This window comes from Mesocricetus auratus, unplaced genomic scaffold (genome assembly GCF_017639785.1).
Source record: "Mesocricetus auratus isolate SY011 unplaced genomic scaffold, BCM_Maur_2.0 Super-Scaffold_100033, whole genome shotgun sequence".
NCBI classification, from domain to species: domain Eukaryota; kingdom Metazoa; phylum Chordata; class Mammalia; order Rodentia; family Cricetidae; genus Mesocricetus; species Mesocricetus auratus.
In genome coordinates this window covers 11,394,094-11,415,371 of record NW_024429213.1, presented here as the reverse complement: position 1 = coordinate 11,415,371, position 21,278 = coordinate 11,394,094, and the positions used below count along the sequence as shown (strand labels likewise).

The 21,278-nt window shown below is 41.2% G+C and overlaps 1 protein-coding gene and 1 pseudogene across 2 annotated transcripts in view; one reads left to right on the top strand and one right to left on the bottom strand.

Annotated features, from left to right (window-relative positions):
* Positions 1–216: 216 nt before the first annotated feature.
* On the top strand, positions 217–4,044 carry LOC101838349 (annotated as a pseudogene).
* Positions 4,045–7,515: 3,471 nt separating this feature from the next.
* Positions 7,516–21,278, bottom strand: part of Srpx (sushi repeat containing protein X-linked) — a 70,198-nt gene continuing 56,435 nt past the window's right edge. For both annotated transcript variants that reach the window (XM_040733721.1, XM_040733722.1), the window contains 6 exons: positions 19,461–19,587; positions 17,558–17,679; positions 16,581–16,760; positions 14,772–14,905; positions 12,179–12,300; positions 7,516–8,070 (listed from right to left, as the gene is read on the bottom strand). In XM_040733721.1, the coding sequence (XP_040589655.1) occupies positions 7,887–8,070; positions 12,179–12,300; positions 14,772–14,905; positions 16,581–16,760; positions 17,558–17,679; positions 19,461–19,587 (869 nt within the window). In that variant the 3' untranslated portion in view covers positions 7,516–7,886. The remainder of the gene's footprint in view (positions 8,071–12,178; positions 12,301–14,771; positions 14,906–16,580; positions 16,761–17,557; positions 17,680–19,460; positions 19,588–21,278) is intronic.

Here is a 21,278-nt window from a genome sequence, read left to right as displayed (position 1 = left end):
TTTAACTACCTTAGGATCAATAACTGTTTCTCACAGTCTTTCAATATGCCTGTTACAATCACATAATACATCGATGCTACAATTAACTCTCTAACCTTTTACTGCCACCATGCCTTCATGACAATAATGTACCCATAGATTATTCACCACAAATGCCTTCTCTTTTTCTCCATGCAGATTGATGGGGGGGGGTTAATAATGTCAATTGATTACACCATGCCTGATACTTCTCCAAAGTGTACTTGAAATTTTCTGTCAATTTTAGAATTGCAAGTAAACAAGTATTGAAAATACATTTTTGAAGATAGCTTTCAGTTTTGCTGTATGTGTTTTTTCAGTCTTGGTCTCAAAAAACAGAATCTGCTCCAAGTAGTTTCAGTTTCATGTGGAATAGAAGACTAAAGAAATGCAAATTTCATGAAGAGATTTCAAAACCTCACTGAAAATATCCAGGACTACCAAAAAACCTTCCAAGAAGCTAGGAAATTAGGAGTTTGTCTACAAAGCAGGGAGTCACAATTAGAATTATATTTAATTATTCCAAAGTTTATTTTATTAACATAAGAAGTCATAGCTTAAATTAAGAATTTGCCATGAAGTATGGTATCCAGTGGAATTCAGCCTGCAAAATAACCCCCAGTGATTCTTGTCTCATGGTACCCATGCCCTTTTATGCTGTCCACCCACATTGAAAAGGGCTGATCTGTGTGGCAAATTGGATATAGTAAAAGTAAAATAGTGTATCTCTTGAATCTCTGTCATAAAAGATAATTCCCCTTCTATTTTGGTCACTCTTGGTTCAGCTCTACTAGAAGAAAACCAACTTCATTTTCTGAGAACAATATAGTACTCTGCAATGAAGCTCATATGAGCAAGAACAGAGGCATCTTCCAAGAACCAGTCATGAGAGCCACCGTGGAAGTAGATCCCCTAGCCCTAGTCATGTCTTCAGATAACTGCCATTACAGATGAAGTGACTACAGCTTCATCAGAGATTTCAATACAGACTCCTCTCAAATCTATGACACAAAAATTGTGAGATAATAAAATGTTTGTTTCTTCAAGCCACTAAATTTTAGAGCAATTTCATTGCAATAATAAATAATAAATAATATAGATATCCTCACTCTAGCCTTGGATCAACATGCTTTGAATGACCTTACTGCCTTTCTTCTCCTTCATCATCCAGCTGTCTATGTTCAAATCCAACAGTTGAAGACTCGCAGTGGTCAAGCTTGTAGTTCCATAGGAAATACTTATTTTCTCCTACTTCACTGTTCATTAACTTTTTTATTTAAATTAGAAACAAGCTTGTTTGCCATGTCAATCCCAGCTCCCTCTCCCTCCCCTCCTCTCCCGCCCCCACCAACCCCCTCAATCCCCACTCCATCCCCCCTCCACTCCCCAGGTAGGGTAAAGCCTTCTATGGGGAATCTTCAAGGTCTGTCATATCATCCCGGACATGACCTAGGCCCTCCCCTAAGTGTCCAGTCTGAGAGAGCATGTCTCCATGTTGAATGGGCTCCATTCGTATGCCAGGGCTAAATACTGATCTATTAACCAAGGCCCCATAAATTTTCAAGGCCTCCTCATTGACACCCATGTTCAGGGGGTAAAGGGTCCCATGCTGGCCTCTCAATCACCAGTCTGGAGTTCATGAGCTCCCCCTTGTTCAAGTCAGCTGTATCTGTGGGTTTCACCAGCTGGGTCTTGACTCCTTTGCTCATCACTCCTCCCTCTCTGCAACTGGGTTCAGTTCAGTGTTTAGCTATGGGTGTCTGCCTCTGCTTCCATCAGCCACTGAATGAGAGATACCATGATAGAGGGAGCCACTATAGGTTTGAGAAGAGATCTGGAACTAGTGAGATTTTCAGAGATCTCCAAGGATGACACCAACTGGCAATCTAGGTCATAGTAGAGAGGCTACCTTAAATGTCCTCCCCTGATAATGAGATTGATGACTACCTTATATACCCTTCTAGAGCCTTCATTAACTTTTTGATAAGGGTTAAGGAACTCCTATTGAGTCAGTCACCTATAGAAAATCACTGTATCTGTATAATATATATAAACCATCTTATAAGGACAGGCGTTGGTGGTGCACGTCTTTTATCCCAGCACTTGGGAGGCAGAGGCCGGCGGATCTCCGTGAGTTCAAGGCCAGCCTGGTCTACAGAGTGAGTGCCAGGATAGGCTCCAAAGCTACACAGAGAAACGTTGTCTCAAAAAAGAAGGAGGAGGAGGAGGAGGAGGAGGAGGAGGAGGATGAGGAGGAGGAGGAGGAGGAGGAGGAGGAGGAGGAGGAGGAGGAGGAGGAGGAGAAGAAGAAGAAGAAGAAGAAGAAGAAGAAGAAGAAGAAGAAGAAGAAGAAGAAGAAGAAGAAGAAGAAGAAGAAGAAGAAGAAGAAGAAGAAGAATAGGCACACCCGTGACTCGTCTGGACCCTTCAGTCGTCCCACTTAGGCATCGCTGCACTCTCCCGAGTATGCCCGAGGACTTCAGGAACCACACCGAAACCACACAGCGAAGCCGGAACTGCCTTCATTCAGACCCAGCAGCTCCATGCAGCCATGGCTGATACCTTCCTGGAACATATTTTCCGCCTGGACATTGACTCCTCACCCATCACGTCCCGCAACACTGGCATCATTTGTACCATTGGTCCTGCTTCCCCGTCTGTGAAGATGCTGAAGTAGATCATCAAGTCTGGAATGAATGTGGCTCGTCTGTATTTCTCTCATGGAACTCATGAGTATCATGCAGAAACTATGAAGAATGTGCATACAGCCACAGAAAGCTTCGCATCTGACCCCATCCTCTACCGACCTGCTGTGGCTCTGGACACAAAGGGACCTGAGATCAGGACTGGACTCATCAAAGACAGCAGCACTGCAGAAGTGGAGCTGAAGAAGGCAGCCACCCTCAAGATCACCCTGGGCAACGCCTACATGAAGAAGTGTGATGAGAACATCCTGTGGCTGGACTATAAGAACATCTGTAAGGTGAAGGAGAAAGGTGCTGACTTCCTGGTGACAGAGGTGGAGAATGGTGGCTACTTGGGCAGCAAGAAGGGGGTGAACCTCCCTGGAGCTGCTGTGGATCTCCTTGTTGTGTCAGAAAAGGGCATCCAGGACCTGAAGTTTGGGGTGGAGCAGGATGTAGACATGGTGTTTGCATCTTTCATCCGCAAGGCAGCCGATGTGCATGAGGTTAGGAAGGTCCTGGGAAAGAAGGGCAAGAACATCAAGATCATCAGCAAAATCGAGAACCATGAAGGTGTCCGCAGGTTTGATGAGATTTTGGAGGCCAGTGATGGGATCATGGTGGCTCGGGGTGACCTGGGCATTGAGATTCCTGCAGAGTAGGTCTTCTTGGCTCAGAAGATGATGATAGGACGATGCAACCGAGCTAGAAAGCCTGTCATCTGTGCCACTCAGATGCTGGAGAGCATGATCAAGAAACCTCGCCCAACCCATGCTGAGGGCAGTGATGTAGCCAATGCAGTCCTAGATGGAGCTGACTGCATCATGCTTTCGGGAGAAACAGACAAAGGGGATTACCTTCTGGAAGCTGTCTGCATGCAGCACCTGATTGCCGGTGAGGCAGAGGCCACCATCTACCACTTGCAGTTATTCGAGGAACTCCACTGTCTGGCGCCTATTACCAACGACCCCACAGAAGCTGCTGCGTAGGTGCCCTGGAGGCCTCTTTCAAGTGTTGCAATGGGGCTATTATCGTGCTCACCAAATCTGGCAGGAGCGCTCACCAGGTGGCTAGGTACCGCCCACGTGCTCCCATCATTGTTGTGAATCGCAATTCCCAGACAGCTCGTCGGGCCCATCTGTACCTTGGCATCTTCCCTGTGCTGTGTAAAGATGCGGTACTGGACGCCTGGGCTGAGGATATAGACCTCCATGTGAATTTGGCCATGAATGTTGGCAAGGCCCGAGGTTTCTTCAAGAAGGGAGATATGGCCATTGTGCTGACTGGGTTGCGCCTTGGCTCTGGCTTCACCAACACCATGCGTGTCGTGCCTGTGCCTTGATGGTGCTCTGGAGTCCCTCTCCTAGCCCTTGTCCCATCCCCTCCCCCATCCCATCCATTAGGCCAGCAACGCTTGTAGTGCTCACTCTGGGCCATACTGTGGCGCTGGTGGGCTGGGACACCAGGGAAAATTAATGCCTTTGAAATATGGACTAGAGCTCAGCTGTCTATCATGTGGCCCTACCCAAGCTAGGGATGAAGGAGGAATGCAGAATTGGAAACCCTCTGCCTTTATCACAAAAGGGCAGCACCATCTCTGTGTGTGGTTTTCCTTCTGGAGAAAGTTGCCCAGAGAACTCCCAGCCATGGCTTGGCGTCAGGAGACAGCAAGAGTTGGGGCTTAGGGCGTGGGGCCCAGGTTCCTGTGTAGATAACCCGTGACCCTGGGTCTGATTTGCTTCCCCAACAGCTTTGGCCTCCCCCATTCCTCCTTGTGCACTCCACTGAGCTGTGACTGCAGGCACACTCTCCACTCTCCACCTCCTCTTCTGCAGCATCTCCAGGCCTGTTGCCATAGTGCCCACCTCAATGTCAATAAACAGCAGCTGAAGCAAAAAAGAAAAAGAAGATGAAAAAGAATAAGGACAATCAAAAAAAACAGGCAAACTAGAAAATAGTCATAGTAAACTTCAGTTTTGGGGTCCTTGATTAAGTGCAAATTTCAATATATTTCCCTGTAGGATTAGAGGAGAGAGGAGGTTTAAATGAAGATATAAAATGTGTTGTCTATTTATTTTAAAAGATGATGAAGTCAGAGAAATGATAGCAACTGAAAACTGATGAGTTACATCTCAGGACAGAGCCAGATGCTGAGACTCAGGTTCTGTAAATAAACTGTTTGCGTTTCGAATTGATCACTGGAACAGGCAAGTGTGGTTTGGGAGCCAGGACAGATCCTAAGCAGGCCTGTGAACTTGAAAGAATTGAACGGCGATTTCCGCTGCCATCTATTGAGCAGACAGTATTTTTATTTGGCTTCAGTTCACTTAAATGGCTATTTCTTCCCTATACACATGTACCCAAGAGTGTATATACTTTAAGGCTCCCCCCACTCTTTCTCATGCACACACAACATGTGAAAGCATAGCATATGAGCAAGCAAGAATGAGGGGTGTGTGTGTGTGCGCGTGAGCATATTCATGCTCTATGTGGAAATATACATGTACTTATGCATGCTTGGATGTAGAAACCAGAGGCTGACAAGTGTGAGCCTCCTTTCCTGACTTTTTACATGGGTGCTGGAGACTGAACTCAGGTCCTCGTGTTTACACAGCGAGCGCTTTACCAATTGATCTGAGTTATCACCCTAGCTCCAGTTGTTTCTTTCTAAGATTTCAAAATGTATATTTTAAAAAATCTCAAGAGACATCCAGGGAGAAACCTGCATTCTAGAGATAGCAATTGATAACTTTAAAAAAATGTTTCCCATATATTTTTGTAGAGTATTTAATTTTTAAAACATTGCAGGTCATTCCTTCATCCATCTGTCTTCAAATAATCTGCATATTTGGTGGAGAGGGTGGAAGTGCTATAATATTTCAAAGTAACTAGAAAGACTGGTTTGAATAAATTAGATAAGTTCTTTTTAGGCTGTCCCATGGCATAAGGTACTACATAAAGTTCATCACTATTTGACATTCCTCCTCCATTTGTGCTTTTACTTTAATCTGATACATATAAAGGAAACAGTGGCTAAAGAGTGACTTTTAGTATATAGGAGAAAAACAGTTCATTTTTCTACATAGAATGTAAATCTATTCAAGAGTTGGCATTTACTCTGTCTAATCTACTGTGAGAATAGTGCTCAGCGTCCCTCCTGTTTTAAGACACTAGATGTTGGAATTTGGATTTCTATCATTTCACTGTTTTGTTTAAGAAAAGATTATGGGCCAAACTGACTTATTTGGAAATGTTTGCCTAAGAGTACACTCTAACTCCTCATTAAATTCCAAGGTGTGATATTTCAGGCTCAACCACTGACAAATACAAATTCAGGCCACCTAAGTAAAGCTGACCTTCCCACAAAGGGATCTGTTGTGCAACTAGGGAGTGGAAACCATGGAGGGTGGGTTGCAGTCGAGAATGCAGCTCTACTGGCCAATCATGCTTTTTAATATACAAACTCAAGAATGATTGCTTCCAGGACCCCAAAAGTTACTCCGCTTCTGACATAAAATGGCATAGTATTTATCTGTAATCTATGTACATCCTCTTGTATACTTTAATCATCTCTGAATTAGTTACACTTGCTCACTCCAACACCCTCCACATTTCCCCCTCACTCCCTCTCAAACTGGTGGCCTATTTTATTACTATTGTTATATATAAATACAACCTGCTGAGTCCCTTCTGTGTAGTTTGTGTTGCATGGCTTCAGGCTGACCACTTTGTATTGGGTAACCCATTAGAGGGATCATCCCTGGGAGAAGCTAATTCTCCATCTCTAAGCAATTATTAGTTACATATAGTCTAGGAATGGGATTCTGTGATATTTCTCTATCATCGGTAGCATGTCCACTGAAGAGGAGTATACTTCAGACATCTCTCATAAGGTTTCCTATTAAGAGTAGAAGAAAATAGGGGTCTTTGAAGACAGTTCCCAGGACTCTGAGACAGTACAGTTCCACTCCTAAACTTCTACTGGAGTCCAGCCTCTATATAACTGAGAGATCCATTTGCTTGAGGCTCCACGCATCAACAATCACCAAGATCCACAATGCTCCACTTCACCTTCACATACAGACTCCAGAAGTGAATGGTTACAGGACATTCACTGATATCCTGATCTGCAGCTATTTAACTGTTTATATAAAACCTCATTATGGTTACCTGTAACCTATGTGTATCTTCCTGTATGCTTCCAGTCAGCTCTGTATTACTTAGCTCCTCAGACAAGGTAAATACATTGTTCCATTGGAAAATGGAATAAGGTGAGTCAACACTTTCTCTAGTTTTACGTTCTCATACCATTAGCTGCAAGACGTTAAAGATTTCATTCTTTGATTGTTGGATTAATATACTAATTTGCTATTCTGTCACAGTCTTAGCTCTCTCCCATCTTAGTCAATCCCTTGTCAGGCCTACAATTTCCCTTGCTTTTTTATGCACTATGTGTGCATGTGTGTTTGTATTTCTCATGCTTCTTCTTTGTTTTTAGGGTTTTGGAGGGTGATTTGTTTTGTTTTTCCTTTTCTTTATATTTTTCCTCATATGTTTTTATTTAAACTAGAAACATGAATGCTTCACATGTCAATCCCAGGTTCCTCTCCCACCCCTCCTCCCTTGTCCCTCCATCACCCCCTTCTGTCCCCCATCTAATCCCCATATTATTCCCTGGGGAGGGTGAGGCCCTCCTTGTGGGGATCTCAGTTTCCCTTTCTTAAACAAAAAAATTGCACTTTAAAAACTACTGATCACATGAAGCAAGTAAGCCTCATATTTAAGTTGTTTTTAAAAAGTGAGTTTTAGCATGTTTGCTTCAAAATATTTTATTAACAAAAGTCTTATATAAACAATAAAAGGAAAGAAAGGTATGTTGCACAATGAATAATATGCAGAGAGCATGTGTGTGGTTGTAACTATAGAGTTAACCAGCCATAATAGACCAAAGAGAGAGTTAGAAAGAGTAGATATATTCAAATATTTTGAAACATTTCAAAGTTAAAAAAAACATTGTGCCAATTTTAAGGGCAAAGAAAGTACATAATAAAATAGACTTTAAAAATTACAAATGAGAATCTGTACATCAAGGGCGTTTTTAAGGCCTTCCCAGGAAATGGGTACTATGTAAGGCACAGGTCTATGTAAAAAGAGATGAGGAACCACCACAAATGTAACAGCACATCAGGCATTGCAAGTCTGGCCCATCTCAGCTTGTAGAAGCATCTCTTCTTTTCTCAAGGGGAAAGTGTCAATGAGGTTGAAGAGAGCCATGGGTGTCACCAGGGATACATAGCGTTCTTTGTCCATGCCATGCTTATCCACTAGAACCATGCTGAAGGAGTAAAGTGGGATTCGAAGCAACAGCCTGGAATAAACAAAAAGAAGACTTGGTTATGTTAAATCCTGACCCTGAAGACTTCTAGGGGGGTAAGGAAAGCCCTCTGGTAATACATTGCAAAGAAATGCTTGATGTCAGGAAGAACGGAATCATTTTTATGTCTCTGCTACTCAAAGTGTGAATCTTGGATTCATAGCATCACATGAAAACTTACTCAGAAAGAAGGTCATGTCTGAACTTATTCCTGACAAATGAAAATCTGTGTTATTAGTAATATCTCCAGATAATTGGTATTCAGAAGGAAAAAAAAACTCTTCTTTAGGCTATTATGGTCTGGAAGACCTAAGGTACTATAAACCAAAAGTTGGTACCTAGCATGTGGAACAAGGCTATAAGATATCAGAACTATAACAGTGATGAATATCAGCAAAAATATTACCATTCAGGGGACATTGGGCCATGTCTAAACACACTTTTGGTTGTCCTAAGAAGGGAATTATATACTAGTGGCATCTAATTGGTAAATGTCAGACATATTGATATATTTATCCTACAGTACACAGGACAGTTATCTAACCAGACAAATCTACCCTCAAGTGTCAAAAGGGACCTCAATAAGAAAACTTGATTAAAGTAACATTCAAACATATAGTGATGACTATTTCAGGAATGCAATTAGAACTGTCTGGACTCCCAGACATTCTTACTTATTTGCTTATAATTAGTACCACAAATAATTTCTCAAAATTTACTGGCATGATTTCAACTGTGTGGTATTTTTTCAACATATGTATTTCATCTATGTCGATGTTTTATATCAATACCAGCATGTTTAAAGAAAGCCAAGAGGAAAGTAAGCAGACAGCTGAGCCCAATGAAATAATGAGGCCACCCAACCTCCTCTCCCAGTTTTTGTTTCCGTTGAAATGTCTTGAGGTTGTGTATCAGGCAGAACATACTCTGTAATATGAATTTAAAGTGATTTTTCCTCTTATTAATAGTTTCAAGTTGGTTTTTTAAAGAAAGGTAAGTGAGATGAGTTGGGCAGTCAGAGATAGGGGATGAATTAAAGGAAAATATAATAGCATACATGTATGAAAATGCCTTAATGAAACTCATTCGTTTTCATGCTTACTTGAAAAATGAATAAGGATATCAATGCATAAAATATAAACTGAGTGCACTTTTCAAGAAGCAGTATTGTGAAATGTGGGATAATTAATATTTTCCACAGAGGAAAGCTAACTTTCTAATCAATATCTAGTTACTAGAAATCCAAAAGAAGATGACTACACTGCCTCCACAAAGTATCCCCCAGTCGAAGCATCCAAGGCAAGTTCAAGCACAAGGAGCTTCCAGGAAAGTACAGGAGTGAGAAACTAAGCAAGGCTGGAAGGACAAAGGTTCAAGAAATGTTATAGGGACGATAGCTGGGTGAAACACTGCACCATGTGGTTTTTTAACAGTTATGAGGCCAAAATGGTAACATCCCTGGGACTATCACAAACATTCTTCATGTGACTCTTGTACCTTGATGAGCACAGAATATAAGAAAGGACAAATACCATGGGAAAAGAGAAATGGTCACATCATCAACAGCAACAGGATTGGGTCCCACTGGAACTGAGAGACCACAGACATCTCAGAGATGGGTGATAGAGTACTCATGAATTGTGGGTTTGGTTTGAGAGTGAGGTTGGCAGTATTTCTGAGCTACATAATGACTATTATCAGATTGGAAGGAACTTTTCCTGGGTCACCTTCCAGGGAAGTCTGAGAATAATATGATTACTGAAGTGATGTCCTTGGTTCCTGTCAGCTCTGTTCTTCATTTTTAAAACAGTTTAAAATTACATAGAGATTTTATTATTGTTGTATAGGTATTTATAGTATATGTGTGCATCTGTGTCTACCAACTATTATCCTAAAAAAGTAATTTTTAAAAATCTGGGATAAATTTTATTTTTATGTATGAATGTGTATGTGATGTATATGTGTCTGTGTTTGCATGTATGTGGATGTACCATCTACGTACAGCACATGTACATATGTGTGGGTGTGGTATCCTAAGGTTGATGTCAGGAGACTGCCTCTATGGCTCTCCATCTTATTCAAGTTAGGGACTCTCATTTGAACTCAGAGCTCACTGATAGGGCTAATCTAGATAGCCATCTTGCTCCAGAGATCTCTGTCTCTGTCTTCCAAGGCTGGAGTTACAGACAGGCCCATCATGCCATCTTAGAAGTTACTTGGGTTCTAAGGATCTGATCTTGTCTTCACAATTATGAGGCAAGCGCTTTATCCACTGAACATCAGTCTCTTGCAACAAGTTTTTTAAGTAATTGATAAAGGGTATGATGGAAAGGTGTTTTGTTGTTGTTATTGTTTGTTTTTATTTCTGTTTTGTTTTGTCTCTAAACCAGAGTCATCTGGGAAGAGGTAATCTCAATTGATCTGTAGACAAGTCTGTGGGGCATTTTCTTGATTTATGATTATAGTAGGGTGGGCAGATCGTTGCGGGTGGTATCAACTCTGGGCAAGTGAAAGCTGAGTAAGCCAGGGAAGCAAGCCAATAATTAGTGTTGCACTATAGCCTTTGCTTCAGTTCCTGGCTCCAAGATCTGTCTTGCCAAATGATGTTAGATTGTGTCAAAGTGACATAAAATTAACCAGGGAATCTCTCTGTGACACAACTTTTAGGAAATTTTTTGTGAACTTATTTGAACACCTTTGGTAGAATTCACCAAATTCCATTTCATTGTCTTCATAAAAATAACAAACCACTGCATTTCACAGCCTCCTTGGAAGTTCAATTGTAGTTATGTGATTAGCTCTGGCCAATGACTGGGGGTTTAAGTAATGTGGAACACTTTCAAGGTAAACACAGAAGGGTATGCTGTAATTTGGGTGGTAAGGGTCCTCCAAAGGCCCATGTGTTAATGGGTTACTTAGCTTGCACTACTGGGAGATGACAGATCCCTTGAGAAGTGAGGTCTACCATGAGGATTTTAAGCCATTTGGAGGCCTCTCCTTGAGGATTATGAAACTTTGGTCTCTTTGTCTCTCTGTCTCCTGGCTCTTGATATAAGCAATTCACATGACCATATGTTCCCTCCATGATAGGTGACCTTCACTAGAGACTCAAAGCAAGGGAGATTGCCCATCTCTGATTGTAGACTTTAGAATTTTGTTCAAAAGAAACAATTGTAGGAGTTACTTGCCCCTATGTGTTGATATAACAAGAACCTGACTAATACCATTGTTTGCTTATACTTTCTTTCTTCCCATTTTCAGAAAACTGAAAGGATATGTATATCTCAGATAATAATGTACAAGATGATGAACATCTGGGACTCTAAAAGACAAGGAGGCTTCTGGGCTCTTGAGAACAGATACTTGCAGTATAAAAAAGATAAAATCTAGGCAAGAAAGGAAGACTTTTTTAGGGAATATTAGTTTACCCTAATTATCCATCTCAAGGTGACCAAGAGATACAAGAAAAAATGTAGGTTATTCTGAAATTGCCTTTTTAGCTGTTAAATCTCTCTTTAATACATTAATCAAGGTCTGACTACCAGGGCTCTAGCTTTATAAGTATGGCAGAAAAGAGATATAGTTGTTGAAACAGGGATGCTGACAAGTGCTCTGGAAAGATGTACAAAAAAATAAGAGATCAAGCCTGAAAGGGATATTAGTATCTGTCTTAATAGAAGCAGGAACTGCTGCTTAGGTCATTTGGTTTTCAGATTCTTCTCTCCTTTAATAATCCCCAGCACACATACACACACAAACACACACACACACACACACACACACACACACACACACACAGAGACAGAGAAAGACAGAGAGAGGCAGAGAGAGGCAGACAGCTACAGAGAGAGAATAGGATTGGTTGCGGGGGGGGGGGGAACACTAGCAATTTTCCACTGCATAATTCAGTTGAACATGCAAGAACGTGCCAATTAGCATGATAATAATACTCCAAGAATAAAAGCAATTAAGCACTGAAGGTTGCCCGAACTAAATACTGAATAGAAAAAAATCAAGGAACCTGACCAGATACAAGAGCATCCATGGTGAGATCCAAGTGTACTCACAGGAAATGAAATTTAAGGAGAGAACGCCCCCTTACCTGAGCTGCAGAGCTAGAGCTGGAGGCATAATCTTTGTTCTGATTCTGCCGATCAGGGTTGGGAACACTCCTACCAGCTCCACCACTGTGACATGTCGAAGATCCAGGCCACACTGTGCTTGCTGGAGGAAGAACCACAGGGAAAGTGTGAGGATAACTAAGACACTGCAGACTGGCACCTAGCAATGGTCTTATGGGTGCTACTTTGCTTATTCCAAATTGTTCTGAAAAGAGCTGAAAACCTAAGGCTAATCTGGTGCCTACAAAACCTAAGCATCTTCCTAGTGGAAATACTCAAAACACCCTGGCAATGGGATTTTGAAAACCTAAACCTAATGGTTACTCTAAGGTACTTCTATACACGGCAAGACTTTGCTTGAGTCAAATTTCCTAAAAATAATCCAACACCTTATCCCTATCCCCACCCTGAGGTTTCTAACTTCATTCTTATGAGGAATTAAGAATATTTTCCAACCAGGGGGTGATGGTGCATACCTTTAATCCTAGTACTCAGGAGACAGAGGCAGATGGATCTCTGTGAGTTCAAGGCCAGCCTGGTTTACAGAGTGAGTTTCAGGACCGGCTCCAAAACTACACAGAGAAACCCTGTCTCGAAAAACCAAAGAAGATAATATTTTCCAGAGTTCCCTTTTCTTCACTAATTACCCACCCTTCACATACTCCTACCCTATGTTCCCATACCCAAACCCCAAGAAAACAAGGAATAATTCTTGGGCTCTTAGTTGACCTTTGGCAAGAGGCTTGGGGATGTGTGGCTCAGTCAACTACATATTTGGAGGTCTCCCCAGGAGTAGCAGTGACAATCAAAGCCAAAAACTTCACAGAAGATAAATCAGATGAATCTGACTGAATTGGAAAAATAATTTTAAATAATGCACTGTTTCAACAGTACTATATGAATTAACACAATTATTACTAAGTCAACCAAGTCTTCCTTGAAGGTAAATGTGAATATGTTGGTAAGAGGACAAAATATAAGAATATCTAGATCCAAAATGCGAAAGCTAACTAGCTAATCAGCAGTTTATCTAAAGCCAGTGGGAACAGGGATGGGCTAAGGCTAAGGGCTCGAAAACTTCTCACCCTTTCTGAGGAGTGGATAAGGGGTGGGATGAGGCATCAGTAGGAGCATGGGAGGACAGGAGAGAGAGAGGGAACTGGGATTAGTACGTAAAATAAGGTTGTTTCTAATTTAAATAAAAATTTTATTTAAAAAAAAGAAAGCAGGCCAGGCGTTGGTGGTGCACGCCTTTAATCCCAGCACTCGGGAGGCAGAGGCAGGCGGATCTCTGTGAGTTCGAGGCCAGCCTGGTCTACAAAAGCTAGTTCCAGGACAGGCTCCAAAGCCACAGAGAAACCCTGTCTCAAAAAAAAAGAAAGCAAGCTGAGCAAGCCATGAGGAGCAAGCCAGTAAACAGCACCCCTTCATGACCTCTACATCAGCCCCTACCTCCAAGTTCCTGCTCTGCATGAGTTCCTGTCCTGAATTTAGTGATGGACTATGAATGTGGAATTATAAACCAAATAAACCATTCCTTTCTAAGTTTCTTTTTGTCAGGGTGCTTCAGCATAGCAATAGTAACCCTAAGACAGGTGTACAAGGGCAGGTAGATGATAGGGATTTATGAAACAGATTTAGTGAATTTGGTTCATATCTAGGTACTCCAAACATTTCACATGATTCTTCACAGTTCATGGGCAACCTGTTCAGATGACAAAGAATAGTGAAAGAAATACTTGTTGCTTGTTCTATTTATGCTGGCATGAATAGTAAACAGCTGATTTTGGATAAACCGAGTTTGTTCTAACAGGAATAAATGAATGAGAGATCCTAGAAAAAAAAGTGCAGCATAGCCTGCTTCTTTGGAATTCAGTGAAGTTGACCACTCATTACTATGCAACTTCAAGATGAAACCAGGCAACTTCTAGTGTGATCCTTGCAGATTCTTTTTTTTTGGGGGGTTTTTTGAGACAGGGAGGGTTTCTCTATATTGTCTTGGAAGCTGTCCTGGAACTCGCTTTGTAGACCAGGCTGGCCTTGAACTCACAGAGATCCGCCGTCTCTGCCTCCCGAGCGCTGGGATTAAAGGCATGTGCCAATAACCTCCCACAACATGCTGGTTTTCTCATTCAGTAGCAGCAGAGTTCACTATCAGAATAGGTGAAATTCCCAGGGAGGATTATGGTGCCTCGAGGCTTTCAGATGCCCTTTGTCTCCTTAGCTTGTCTATTGGAAAGATAACTGATTTATCACCTCCAGTCTATGAATGTGCTGGACAGGATGAGTAAAGACAATTGTCCTTGGCTGGTCCTGGACAACGTGCCAATTAAGCTTATTAGCAAAGACCGACAAAGCTCGATGGTTGGAGAATGATTGGATTAGCTCTGGGAAGTCAATGTTAATAAGGTTATACACTAGCACCAGAAATGAATGACTGTCTCTAAAGTGCTGGTCCCTTAAACTCACCCTAAACAGATTAGGCATTGAGTCTGGCCTTGGCTTTTATTGAAGTGACTGTCTTCCTCCTGTTAGAGAGCTCCCTCCCACCTTAGCTCTTTCTCAAGGCCTCACCTGCAGCATTCCCAGCTGCATTCTGTAGAGGAGGTTCCGAGCTGTGGGTGTGGACACAATGAGGAGTCTCCTTTTCTCATAAAACTGATCCAGAAGGGCGGCTGCTGTTCTAACACCGACATTGACATTCATAGCTGTAACCAGAAATGGCCATATAAGTTCAAAAGCCCTCCCTAAGTTCTGACTTAACTTAGCCAGGCATATACCAAACCCTAAGTAGACTGTGAGATGAGAAGTCAAATGTTAAGTAGTTGATTTGAGAAGTGAGTATATGAAGCACCAGTAATAGACAAACAAAGTGTTCTAGTTCTATCTTGTTGCTGTAACAAAGCACATTGAACTTAGTGGCTAATCTAACATAAATTCATTGTTCTTTCAATATGGCCATGGAGAACAAGAGTCAAGGTCATTTCATTATAGTTCTTTCATGGAAACTGATCAATGACAAACAGCCCTGAATGGTTGGCTCAGCAAACAGGGCAGCAAACAGTCTGGCCCCTGAAAAAGAAATTGCAGAAGAAAAATAAGAACACACTATGTAGGTTTTATGAACTTGGTGCTATTATTTTAAACTTCAAGTTGGCTTTAAAAATCACTGTTCATTAACATTTTCATTTGTTCAACTACACTGAGTGACATCTATGTGTCAACTTCTGGACTATTTCTCTGAATGAGAGACAGGTCTTATCTCTAACATTGCCTTTGTGACTCACAGACTAAGACAGCCTTGCTTAATATAAGTAGATTTATATAACTGTACAATTTAAAAATTTCTAGTAGCTTCATTATAAATGTATGAACAAATATGTAACAATAGCTTTATATGTCAACCCAATATATCCAAATATCTCAACATGCTACCAATACAAAAAAGTAGGGATACTTTATATTCTTTATTGTGCTACGAGTTTTAAATTGATATATATTTTACACTGACAACATACCTGAATTTGAACTCATTTCCAATGCTTTATGCCCATGTACATATATAAATTTATGAGATTGTTTGACAATATATTCCAGGCCTCAGTGTCACAAAAGTGGATATTAAGAACTTAGCTGAGGAGTCTGAGACATATGTAGCTTTTCTGCTGTAATGCATGAAATTGAAGAACTTCATCCATCAGTTCTGAATGGTAGGGTTAAAGGAGGGGCAAAGGAAGAGACATCTGGCATCAAGAATAGGGGAAGCATGTAAATAAAAAGTTGGTCTGGAGTTTCCCAGGCAATCTAGATTTCATACTCTCGGCTATGCCTAGCCCAATTGTTGTTTATCAGTAAGAAATACTGGCATGTGTTGAAGACTTACCCTGCACTAGGAACTGCTCTATTATAGCATTCAGTAGATGATCACATTTAGAAGAGGTATAATTTACCTCATTTTACACAGAAGGAAGGATTTCAAATGCCCAAGATGTGTATGGCATTAAAGTTAATGATGCAAGGCAGGAATTATGCTGTTTAAACACAGCAGTGTACTAGCATTGAAAATTCGATCCTCCTCCTGCCTTAAAGTAGAGGGATAAAAGTAAGTAAACAGTGTATTGGTTTAATGTCACTAAAGCCCTGCGTTCTGGCCTCCAGGTTGTTTCTTAGAAGATATGAAACAAGGATCAGAGAACAGGCAAACACAAGATGAGGAGATAGGTGAGATTAACTGCAACATGGACTTGGCACCTTTTTCACCTACTCAGATGTGCAGAGATGACATTGAACTTTATGATGTACAGGAAGTACATCTGCTTTTGCCCACTCTGGAGTCAGGGGTTTCAGATTTGATGATAGCTGGAGAAAGAACAGCACACATACCGGCACAGGTGGGTTCCGTGCCAGACCAAGCGAGATTAGATTGACATACTCGGGCAGGACTACCCTGAAGTTCATAACCACCAATACAGGAGAATTGACAGGTAGCTCCATAGTTGTCACCATCGCTGGAACACTTCATGTAACCATTCTCTGGGACATTGAGTTTGCCACAGCGTCTGACTGTAGGGGACACAAACCCAGAATAGCCTTATTCCTGAGCATTCTTCCATAAAGTTACCAGAGAAGGTGAGGCCCCAGGTTTGCTATGAAGTTATAAGTGAACTAGTGATATAAGTGGGAGGCTAGGATGACTATTCCCTAATGGTCAATAATGGTCACCACCCACGCCAATGAAACCCTTGAGTTAGCGGTGTTTGCCTCTTCATGTTACAGATGAAAAACCTGAGCCCTGAATAGCAAATGGTACTGACTACCTGTCCAAACCATGAAACACAAAGTTTTCAAAAAATATTTTCTCAGGTAGACCAAAAGTCTGAAAGACAAAGAGCATAACCTCTTGGTGGCCTGAAAGAGGGGACTCCTAATCACTCTGTAGGTATTGGAGGTATTATCTCAGAAATAGAAAAATTCTTAAGTGGTAGTCTTCTTAGAAAGACAGCTGTGAGCCGGGGGTTGGTGGCGCACGCCTTTAATCCCAGCACTGGGGAGGCAGAGGCAGGTGGATCTCTGTGAGTTCGAGGCCAGGCTGGACCGATAGCCTCCAAAACAATACAGAGAAACCCTGTCTCGTAAAAACCAAAAAAAAAAAAAAAAGAAAGACAGCTGTGAAACAAACCTGTTTCCTACATGACGTACCCATACTAAAATCTGACCAGTAAAATGAAATTCTTCCCTCTGCATCACCAAAGCCTCATCCAAAGCTGGCAGTAGCCTTACTACAGGGGGCATCTAGAACATTTTGGCCTAGGGACCTGGTCCCTCTTTCTTTGGCAGTCACCAGGAAGCAACAGTCTCACCTCTTACTTTAATTCGGAACTTGCAGGTTCCCTTGTTCTCAGCTCTGTCATAGACTGTATATTCAATCTTATGGTCTCCTTCTGGAAAATTCGAGCCTGGAGGGAGGCCTTTTAGAATAACACTTAAGGAAGGAAGCAGAAATATGTAGGATTATGCTTGTGTACCTAAAGAGTGGTGGTTGAGCTCTGAGTCTGCACAGGACAGAGGGAAACGCTGCTGCTGAGCAGCCTCTGAGCCCTTTAACCACAACAGATGGTCTGGTGTGTGAGCAGCTGTCTCCTGTACTTCCCTCTGTGTCACAGGAGCAACTTGATCTCAGCTAAGGGGAGATTCGCATTTTTGTTTGTTCATTCTTTGTTTATTGCTGAAGGATAGAACAAGGGTTGGGGGCTCAGCCTGCATATCTTCCCTGTTGGGCAGACAACACAATGCTTTATGAGCAAAATTCGGAGTACAGTAAAGTTGGTCATTTGGCAATTTGAGCCTGCAACAGGTACTAGAATATTCTTTGCTTCTTCTACCTGGGTCAGTGAAGACCTTTCTGAGCAAATGGTAAATTCACTGTGAATCCTTGAGTATCCTAATACTATGTTAGTAAAAGCAAAATTTGTCATCTGCTTTATACAAATCTTACATGTATCAGACATGGTTTATTATTTATTATTTAATTTAATCCTAATAGAATTCCTACTAGGTGAGTAGAAATCTCCATTTATTTTTCAGGAAAGGCTAAGGAACTTGGCCAAGATTGCACTGCAAGGGGTGACTATAGCATCTATCTTCTTAGCTATTTGACAACACCAGTTGGCAAATGACAGCTTTTGGTTAGTTTTTTAATGTATAGAAAACTCACACCTTCTCACTGCAGCTCCTAGGAATGATGATATTTGATGATAATGGCCATGTGGGATTATCATTGTCAACATTGAGGAACATATGTGGGGCATGCTAACAAGGCATGTGAAGTGAGGAATCTTGGGAAAGTATGGGAAATCCCACCACTCAGAGATGTCACTTTTGACTTTAAATGCCTTCAGCTCTTAAAATCCTTAGGTAGCAAACGTAAATTCAGATGAACCAGAAAAGAGTAATCTTTCAAATAGGACTTCTCTGAGACTCCATTTCATTCTGAAAATCACAGGAATCATCAAGGGACTCAAAAGAAATCCCTTCCCCATAGACACAGACTATGTTAAAGTAGCTTGGGTTAGATAATGGGGAGGGGAGTCACAGACTATGTGATAGGAAAGCAAGGAACCCAGGCATGAGTTGATCAGGGGACAAGTCAGCTTTCTCTGAACCCATGCTACCATGGTTCCTTCCTCCTTGCTCCAAGTCTGTGGGACTGTCTCTATGCTGCTGAACTCTGGAGACAGACAGCTACACTGAACAGAGGGTCAGAGTCTACCATGGTCCTTTCATTAAATGTCATAATTCCAACCCTAGCAGCAGATCCTCCACAAAACTGAAAAGCTTTTAGACAAAAGGGGTCATGTGGTGACCTGCCATTTTATGTTTTGAATTTATTATACAAGGCTTCAACTGTTGCAGAAATCTAAGAACGGATTATATGCCTTTAGGGCTAAGGTAATGAATGTCTTGTAGTAAAGACAGACAACAAACAATCTATAAATACTATATATTCTATGCCTTTATATACAAATAAGCAATATAGTATGTTAGATGGTGACCAGAGTAACCAGGTCTGAAACATAAACAGACCAATGTAGATATACTCCACTTTGTGTAGTAAATTTATCACATTTAGGAAATGTCAGAGTATTTCCTAAGAGACAATAGGCTGGTAATGTAGTTCAACACCCATGCTTTCCTATAACATACAAGGGTTTAAGGAGAGAGAGGGGGGGGAGTAAAGGGAGAAGAAGATTACGTTTCTCTTACTCAGTAAGAATGCCATCTGCTGTATCTCTTCCCTCTGGGGTTTCCCAGGTCACCCGGACTGTCAGCTTATTTGGTTCAGCAATACGCTCTTTAACACTTGGGCACTTGATTCTAGGAGGTTCCATATCTTGAAAACATAACCCAATCAAGAAATGATTTGTTAAACTGGTGGTCAACATTCAAAGTCTGACAAACCAAGACCCCTAGACACTTGTCATTGCTGAAGATATTGCTCCCGCTGGATCTCTCCTCTGTCCTTTCATCCTGCCCTTTCTCTCTTGCTGAGTTTTAAAGACCTTTTAGGACTCAGCTGCACAAAAACAGATCTGTTATTCTCTACCATTGCTACATGTACTGGGTGTATACTATCTAATTCTGCATGCTGACTTGGCAACAGCCAGAAGCCACTCAGCTGTAGTGACACTGCCTGATTCAAAGACAGTGTTGTTGAATACCAAGCAAATGTACCAACACTATCACCTACTGTGATTCAACTCAATGCAGCAAATCTTTCATGAATGTCAACTTTAATCAAGGCTGTCAATCCAATGCTGGCATTTGAGGTGAAAGTGAATATAATGCCAAAAACGTATCAGGGTTTCCAGTGGATTAGGGTGCTAATTTCCAACAAAAATTACTTATAACAGGTGCCAGAGAACCAAACTATTATGGTTGAGGCAAACATGAATGCCATGGGTATGCAGTGGAACCACTTCTCTCAGTTTATATGTGTTCACACTGAGGCCCACAGTTACTCACTCCCTCATTATCAAGATAGGTTGATAATGAGGGCTGGAAATCAGTGACATGTTAATTCTACATTGGGTGTTGTTGCCTGTAATCAAAGCTGAAATGAAGGCACAGGAGGAAATTTACCGGAAGTTTACTGGTTCTCCTTGATGCCAAGCAGGGAGAGAATGTATTGAAAGATAGCACATGGCAGTCAGCTTTGCATTGTTTTACATACTAGCCAATAATTATCTGGGTGGAAATTTAATGTCCTCTCTGCTACTGAATCACATCTCCCAGAGACTGAATGCATCAAGTAAATGCCTTCATGTACTTTCCCTGTATCTTATCCAAGGACTGCTCATTTTATGTAGTGTGAGAAATAATGGATATTGAATGGTTTTTGAAACAGCTTTATCTTTTCATTCAAACTTGCTTTCATGCTATGTTATGCTTCAATGGACTGTGAATCTACAGCCTTATTACACTGATCTTAAATTGAATAGCATATTTCATTGAATTTAAGTCATGATCAACTATAAGATGCATCCTAGCTCCAATGACATTAAAATACAAAAATTATGCCTTAAGAATTATATATATATATATACATGTGTGTGTGTGTAACAAAGAAAAGATATGAAATATACTTATATCTATCTGAAATAATTTGTGGTTACTAATTTCTTTAAAATAATCTTTTTTATTACTATGCTTGGAAATAGAAGACATGCTTTCATAATTCAGGCAAGCATTTCAACATTTTGGGTGAATCAGACAATGTTGAATTTCTGCAGTCCACTGCTCAGAGATAACTGGCATCTCACTCATCTGTTGTTGAGCAACAGACTTCCCAGAACTAACAATTATTGAGCACTGGAGAGAAGGTACCTGGAAAGGGTTGCAGGAAGGGAAGGGAGGGGTTAAACGATACAATTGTATTTCAAATAAAAGTATATTTTAAAAAGAATTTGAGAGTGGTGATGGAGGCCAGAAACAATCTATTTCCTGGGGACACATGAAGCAAATGACTGCCAAGGGCAGAACAAAACTTGTGTCTGAAAACTTGCCCAATTGTTTGCCTTTCTC